At 41.4% G+C, this 8843-nt stretch overlaps 1 protein-coding gene across 2 annotated transcripts in view; it reads left to right on the top strand.

The window, feature by feature from the left end:
* The first annotated feature begins 764 nt into the window (after positions 1-764).
* The window catches only part of PIPOX (pipecolic acid and sarcosine oxidase), a 72043-nt gene continuing 63964 nt past the window's right edge, over positions 765-8843 (top strand). The window contains exon 1 of one of the 2 annotated variants that reach the window (XM_077294317.1): positions 765-973. In XM_077294317.1, the coding sequence (XP_077150432.1) occupies positions 857-973 (117 nt within the window). In that variant the 5' untranslated portion in view covers positions 765-856. The remainder of the gene's footprint in view (positions 974-8843) is intronic. The other variant, XM_077294316.1, reaches the window with a different exon arrangement.

Below are 8843 nucleotides of genomic sequence, written 5' to 3'. Positions count from 1 at the left end.
TTTATTTAAACATTCCAAAAATTCCTGTGAGACACCTGAAGGGTTAATAAACTTTTTGAATGTGGTTTTGAGCACCTTGAGGGGTGCAGTTTTTAGAATGGTGTCACACTTGGTTATTTTCTATCATATAGACCCCTCAAAATGACTTCAAATGTGATGTGGTTATTGATTAACTATTTTGTGTGACATATCTCTCTGATTTAAGGGCATAAAAATACAAAGTTTGAAAATTTTAAAAATTTTCGCCATATTTCCATTTTTTTCATAAATAATCACAAGAAATATCGCAGAAATGTTACCACTAATATGAAGTACAATATGTCACGAAAAAACAATCGCAGAATCAGCGGGATCCGTTAAAGCGTTCCAGAGTTATAACCTCATAAAGTGACAGTGGTCAGAATTGTAAAAATTGGCCCGGTCATTAAGTACCAAATTGGCTCTGTCACTAAGGGGTTAAATGTATTGAAATGATAAATACACTTTGGAGTATTTTTTAAATTTAGACTATCGTACTTTCTCGTACAGAGATGCGATATCTCTGGAAGTGTTTTCGTATATAGTATTTTGGATGTGTCTCTTATCGGTATATGACAAAGTGCATTAATCTGTGTAACCATTTGCAGAATTTTCCATAGTGATTGATTAATGATAGCAATACAAGTCTAAAAAAGATTAAAGTGCAAAGAACTGCAACAGTGTGACAAGTCATTCAGTGCATATAACACACGTTGCAACAGTAACTGGATATTTCTGCTTTAAGGAATGAGTCTATGCTCCCTCCTCCTGGTGGAGTCAGAGTGGGGGCTTATGGCCTCCTGGGCTGGATATCCTCACTGTGAAGAAGCAAGTAAACATGGCTGTTCCCAGCAGCGCCGTATTTGACTGCATTGTATTAGGAGCTGGAATCCAGGGTTCATTCACTGCTTATCACTTAGCTAAAAATCAGAAGAAGACCCTACTGCTGGAGCAGGTACAAGGGGGGAGACTGTACACCGAGCCGTCATTTAGTCATGTTCCTTGTGTGGATAAGTAGGAAGGTGCACAACACAAGGAGATACTCATTAGATTAATTATGATGCTTTAACACATTTTTCCATCTGTGAAATAACTTATTAGAGAATAACACGAAGAATTGTGACCTTTTCTCACTCCGTTTTGTGTTTACTTAGAATGTTGAACTTTGGAAGATGGGCGCAATTCATCAAACAGTCCTGACCTGCCCTGATTTACAGGCTGAGTCCTTATGTTATTAATAAGGCTATATCAATATTACTATATATTTGTATCGGAGATTTCTAATTATTTATAGTTATATTTGCTGTACTAGCTATGCAAGGCGCTTGCATGTTACATCATGCGTCTAACTAATTGCAACTTAAATCACTGGATCTTTAGGAAATTAATTGTCGGCCTTTATTAAACTGTATATCACATGTGTATTAAATTAATGTAGCATTGATGTATGTGACAATGCTATTATGCTTACAGTAGATATTCCTATTAAATCAGAGTTCAATATATTTCTCATTAAGTCTGACTTATTACATTTTGCTCATTACAGCCAGCACTCACCAAGCGGAATTAAAAATATGGATTTTAATAATATACTAAATGTAAATGATGGAAAAAAGCTGATGCATGTTCATATATTTTTGGTTTCATTTATATCAAACTATACAACAAAACTTCAAACAAAAAAAATGGTTGCAGGTTGGTGGGCAGCCTGCAGAGGAATTGTCTGTCTAGCACTTGCCCTGCAAATATTGCCTTAAGCCCACTTCACATGTACGTTTCTCTGGTACGTGTAGCATCTGTTTTTATATGTACGGAAGGCACGAATCCACATATACCCATTATAACCTATGGGGCTGCGCACTTGTCCGTGTCTTCATGTGGACCAGGTTTACGTGTGACCCACACGTAGATATATCTGTTTTTCTCCGGTAGCATGGATGACAAGGGCCAATACAAGTCAACGGGTCCGTGTAGATACATATAGCATACTGATGACATCTGTGTGACATCCATGTGCCGTCCATGGGACATGTACCAAAATAAAATGCAGAATAAAAATTACAGATTTTTATCTGTTAAAGATGTGCATAATTGGATAGATAGATAGATAGATAGATAGATAGATAGATAGATAGATAGATAGATAATAGATAGATAATAGATATCCGTGAGATATATAATTTGTGCCTTGCGTTTGTAGCTTTCTGTGCTGGTGTTATTAACCTAATAAATGAATAATTTAAAATAAATGACGTGGGATCCCTCCCATTTTTGGTAACCAGCAAAGGTAAAGCAGACAGCTGTGAGCAGATATTATGAGGCTGGTATGGTTTATGATTATTAGACCCTTCTTAGCTTAAAAATACTAGCTGGCAGTTGACCCAGAAGTGTCGCATCACATGAGATGCTCCATTTCTGGCACTTCGCTTTGCGCTTCCCAATGCCATGGTGTGGTGCCAACCGATATATTGGAGCTTGGGGTTGATGTCAGCTGTGACTTGACCAAAGACACAGTAATGGAGAGGTATCTATCAGACACCTCATTACTAACCCGGTAATAAAAAGGAAACAGACACAAAAAAAAACTTTATTGAAATAAACACTCCCCGACACATTCCATGGTTCACCACTTTATTAAGCAAAATAAATGCCACGCAAGTATGAAGTAGTCCAGCGAATCCAACGTAGTCCAGCGAATGGAAACCTGAAAATAACATACATACAAAGCAAAGAAAAATAAAACAAAAACACTTTGCTGGTTCACTTCTTTATAAAAAAAAAGTTCTCACACAGGTCCAACATAGCCAAAGCCATAGACCAAGCGAATCCCACGAAGTCCAGCAAATCCAACATACAAAGCCTATGGAGCTTCGTTCTGACATTCCATAGGCTTTTCCAACAGCCACTTTCATGTCACGCAGCGCTGCATGAGACCTGGCGATTCTGAAGAGCAGTGACATCAGTAACGTTACTGCTCATCAGAGTCACTGGATCATTCTGTGCTCTGTGTGACCCAGCGACTGTGAAGAGCAGTAATGTTACTGATGTCACTGCTTTTCAGAGTCTCGTGGAAGAGGTTGTTAGCAAAGCCTATAGAACATCAGAACGAGGCTTCATAGGCTTTGTATGGTGGATTCAATAGGCTATGTCGGATTTGTTGGACTACGTTGGACCTGCGTGGGATTTTTAAAATTTTTAATAAAGTGGGGAACCAGGGAAAGTGTGGGGGAGTATTTAATTCAATAAATTATTTGTTTGTGTGTTTGTCTTTTTATTACTGGGTTAATAATGGGGGTGTCTGATAGAGGCCATTACTAGCACCAGGACTTGATGTCAGCTTTGTTTTTGTACAATTCACAGCTGACATCAACCCCAAGCACATTACCCTGATTGCCACCGCACCAGGGCATTGGGAAGAACCCGACAAATCGCCAGAATTGGAGCATCTCATGTGATGCTTCACTTCTGGGGTGGCTGCGGGCTACTGATTTTAGGCTGGGAAAGGCCCAATAACTAGGGGCCTTCCTAGCCTGATAATATCAGCCCACAGCTGTCTGTTTTACTTTTGATGCTTATCAAAAATGGAGGGGACACCAGGTAATTTTTTTTCCATTTATCTATAAGGCTACTTTCACACTAGCGTCGTACGATGCACGACGAATTGCGTCGTTGCGACGTACCGACGCAAGCAGTGAAAGCGCTGCACAACGGGGGCAGCGGATGCTGTTTTTCAACGCATCCGCTGCTCCATTGTGAGGTGCGGGGAGGAGGGGGCCGAGTTCCGGCTGCGCATGCGCGGTCGGAAATGGCGGACACGACGCACCAAAAAACGTTACATGCAACGTTTTTTGGTGCCGACGGTCCGACGCAAACGTCGCACGACGGTTGCGACGTGTGGCAATGCGTCGCAATGCGTCGCTAATGTTAGTCTATGGAGAAAAAACGCATCCTGCAAGCAATTTTACAGTGCACGACGCTAGTGTGAAAGTAGCCTAAGGTTAAAAGATGTACAGTACGCTTCACACACAGGGTACTAATTATGTATCTCATGAATATCTATTTATGTAGCTATATCTTTACATATCTTTAGCACATAAAAATCTGCATTCTATTCTGGCATGGTACACAAGGATGGCATATGGATGGTACACACGTACACATGGAAGGTACACACGTATGGCACATGGATGGCACACACGTACACATGGATGATACACATGTATGGCACATGGATGGTACACATGTACACATGAATGGCCAACAGAAAACCACACAGATAGTAAAAAAGGAACTTCTCACGTTTACTTTTTTAAGCGTACTTGTGAAGGGGGCCTCAAGCGGCTTGCTATGATTGTGAAATGTTGCAGACTTTTACGCAGCGTTTTTTCCTGCCAAGAGATGCAGAAATGGTGCAGAAATTTCTGCACCATATACTTAACATATGTACTTACCCTTAGGTTGTCTGCAGACGAGTATATGAAAAATCGTCCCAGTTTCATCCAGAAAACTATGCTGATTTTTTTCTAATTTAATTTATCTATGAGCCATTGCAGGTCCGTTTTTTACATCTGTGTGAGATCTGTTTTCATAAAACTACATTAAGGCTGTGTGCACACATAGCAGATTTTTCGCGTTTTTTTCGCTATAAAAACGCTATAAAACCGTGAAAAAAACACTCACATTAAGCATCCAATTTAATAGAATGCAATCCGCATTTTTTGTGCACATGCTGCATTTTTTTCCTGAGCGGAGTCGCATTCCAGAAAAAAATGCAGCATGTTCATTAAATTTGCGGAATCGCGGGGATTCCGCATACCTAGGAATGCATTGATCTGCTTACTTCCCTCATGGGGCTATGCTCACCATGCGGGAAGTAAGCAGATCATGTGCGGTTGGTACCCAGGGTGGAGGAGAGGAGACTCTCCTCCACGGACTGGGCACCATATAATTGTTAAAAAAAAAAAAGAATTAAAATAAAAAATCATGATATACTCACCTTCTGATGGCCCCGGAGTCTTCCCGCCTCTCAGCGGTGCACGTGGCCGCTTCTGTTCCTATAGTTGGTGTGTGTGAAGGACCTGCGATGATGTTGGTGATTAGGCAATGATGGTGGGAGAGGCAATTATGTAGGTGATGAAATGGGCAATGATGGTGGTGAGGGGAGGCAATGATGGAGGTGGAAGAATGGGCAGTGATGGGGGTGGTGGGGGAGAAGGCAATGATGGAGGTGGGGATGAGGACAATGATGGGGGTGGAGAGGGGCTGCATTATACTTTATGAGGGGGCTACATTATATTCTGTGGGGGCTGCATTATTCTCTCGGGACTACATTATATTCTGGGGCCTACATATTACTATATGAGGGGGCTACAGTATACTCTATAGGGGGCTGCATTATATTCTGTGGTGGAGCTGCATTATTCTCTCAGGGGACTACATTATATTCTGGGGGCTACATCATCCTAAATGAGGGGGGCAGCATTATGCCCTATGAAGGGGCTACAGTATACTCTATGGGGGCTGCATTATATTCTGTGGTGGGCTGCATTATACTATATAAGGGGGGCTGCATTATACCCCATGAGGGTGCTACATTATATTCTAAGGTGGGGACTGCGTTATACCTGAGGGGGTTGCATTATATTTTGTGGGGTGCTGCATTATATTCTATGAGAGGGGGCTGCATTATATTTTATGAGGGGGCTAAATTATTTTATGAGGGAGGCTACATTATATTCTATGAGGTGGCTACCCCTCTATGATTCTACCCCAACCCCTGCTACACAATTAAGATGTGTACTACCTCATATTATACCCTGATAGTAGCGTGTTTTACCACACAATTGGTGGTCTTGTATTGTATTTCTATGTAGCTACATAGTGGGCCCCAGGAATGATTTTCTCTGGTGGGCCCAAGGTGCTCCAGTCCGACGATGATTGCCACTCGTATTAAATACCCAGTCAGTTAAAGAGGAGATCCATGCATGTGACTAGTCGTTCATTGTAGTGTATGATTACACAGTCATTGTCATCCTTTTTATATAATAGTACAGCACAATGACTAACAATTAAATATTTTTTTAATGCTACACCCCTGGCAAGTTCTTTAAATTATGTTCCTCATTTATAGCTTGATAAACTTTCCATAGGTAGGACCAGTTTTAATTAGAAAACTCAACTGGTCAGTACAATAGATTTATTACTAACTTAATTTTGAAATATTTGCATATTATCCACATTAATTTTTAATCAGAAAAAAAATGAAATTCAATTCAAATTGAATACTCCAAAATGGCTGTCATTTGGGTGTAGGTACATTTTGTAAGATATACCCCTTCAGTAGGAAATACTTTTTTAATTATAGAAGGTAGCTTTGAACATTTGTTGGGAAGGTTATCGTTGTAAAATAGAGCAGTTCGATGGAGTATGATAATATCACATCAACGTATGTTTTATATTTAATGAAATGATCTAATTGACAAGACAGAATTATGTTTTATTACAAAGACGTCTGTGCTACATTTCAAGGAAGTCCTTCAAAATGTTACCTTTTCCTTTTTTTCAATGTTCAGAGTCTTTTTTATCATAAGTTCCTGTGAGGAAGGGATCAGATATTTTTAGATTCCCATTTTCAAAAGATTAATTACAATAGTGCTTCAAGAGCAAAAGTGAGGAATAATTCTTCAAGTGTATTTTCATAGTTAATATAAAAAGTGTAATGGTCCTTAGCAAGCATTGGAGATTAATGTATGTTCAAGCCTGCATATTTCGGAGATATATGACTTCCCTGAAATAATTCTTAGGGACCAGCTTCCTTTACCTTCTGTTTTAATGTATTTTATATTTTCTTTGCAAAATGAATCAACTTAAAGTTAAGTTTCAAAAATGATCAATGTACAATAAGCCGTGCTTTGTACCAACAATTAAAGAGGTTTTCCTGCACTAGTTTATTTTTTTGACTATGGGCCTAATAGCTAACAGGCAGGTAGTTGATAACTACGTGTCTGTTCTACCCCACGCCAGGCCACAGACCGCTCCAGCCAGTGGTACTCTTCTTCACTTCAACAGAGTAGCTCTTCCTCTTTCGAGCTGCTCTGTCGATGAGGCGTGACTCCTAACGTCATGCTGATTGACAGCTGGCTCTCCGCAGTTGGGCAGCCAGTAGCTGACTGTCAATCAGTATGACAGCAGCATCCACACCCTGTCAACAGAGCAGAGTTGAAGAGAATCAGCTGCTCTGTCAATGTGATTTCAACAGAAGCTGCAGAATCATCGGCAGGAGCGGTCAGACCGCTCTGAGCTGGCAGCGGGCAGAATGGGCAAGTAGTTAGCAATTCCCTGCTTGTTAGTTCTTAGGCCCATAGTAAAAAAATTAAAAAGTCCCAGATAAACCCTTTAAGCGATCCAGGTTGAAATCTTCCAGTGGGATTAATAAAATTAACGAAATAGATTAATAATGTCCCCCAAAATAATTAAACAAAAACTATATAATTAATTGTCCGAACTGGAAAAATATTACCTTATTTACCATGCACAGTGAATGTCATAAGAAAGGGAATAGCAATTATTATTATTAGACATTTTATAGCGCCATTTATTACATGGCACTTTACATGTGAAGAGGAGTAAATATAGACAAGTGCAATAAACTTGAGCAAAAACAAGGTACTAACAGGTACAGAGGGAGAGAGGACCCTGCCCACGAGGGCTCACAATCTACAGGGGATGGGTGAGGATACACCAGGAGAGGGTAGAGCTGGTTGTGTGGCGGTTCAGCAGGCTGAGGGTCACTGCAGGCTGTAGGCTTGTCAGAAGAGGTGAGTCTTCAGGTTCTTTTTAAGGTTTTTGTGGTAGGCGAGAGCCTGATGTGTTGGGGTAGAGAGTTCCAGAGTATGGGGGAAGCACGGGAGAAGTCATGTATGCAGTTGTGGGAAGAAGAGATGAGGGTGAGGGGGGAGTAGAGGAGGAGATCTTGAGAAGATCGAAGGTTGCTTGTAGGTAAGTATCGGCAATCTGTTAAGAATATGTCATCTCAAGTAGGTGTCTACGGGCAGACTTTGCATTAGCTATTCTGCTTAGCAGGTACCAAGGGTTCCCTAGTGTTAACCCCTTTCTGCCATTGGACGTACTATTCCGTCCATGTGGGGTGGGCCCTAATTCCCACGGGGGGAGCACGGCCGATCGCGGCCGGGTGTCAGCTGCCTATCGCAGCTGACATCCGGCACTATGTGCCAGGAGCGGTCACGGACCGCCCCCGGCACATTAACCCCCGGCACACCGCGATCAAACATGATCGTGGTGTGCCGGCGGTACAGGGAAGCGTCGCGCAGGGAGGGGGCTCCCTGCGGGCTTCCCTGAGACCCACGGAGCAACGCGATGTAATCGCGTTGCTGCGAGGGTCTCCTACCTCCTATCCCTGCAGGCCCCGGATCCAAAATGGCCGCGGGGCTGCATCCGGGTCCTGCAGGGATTACTTCCGGGTGCCGTGCAGGTGCTTGTAAGCCTGCACGGCTGTAAGTGAGATCGGTGATCTGACAGAGTGCTGTGCACACTGTCAAATCAACGATCTGTAATGTCCCCCCCTGGGACAAAGTAAAAAAGTAAAAAAAAAAAATTCCCACATGTGTAAAAAAAAAAAGAAAAAAAAAATTCCTAAATAGAGAAAAAATATATATATATTATTCCCATAAATACATTCCTTTATCTAAATAAAAAAAATCAAACAATAAAAGTACACATATTTAGTATCGCCGCGTCCGTAACGACCCGACCTATAAAACTATATCACTAGTTAACCCCTTCAGTGAACACGGTAAAAAAAAAAA

The sequence above is a fragment of the Ranitomeya variabilis genome, chromosome 3 (genome assembly GCF_051348905.1).
Source record: "Ranitomeya variabilis isolate aRanVar5 chromosome 3, aRanVar5.hap1, whole genome shotgun sequence".
NCBI lineage: Eukaryota > Metazoa > Chordata > Amphibia > Anura > Dendrobatidae > Ranitomeya > Ranitomeya variabilis.
The sequence above is the reverse complement of the archived record's forward strand: the minus strand, read 5'-3'. Positions and strand labels throughout refer to the sequence as shown.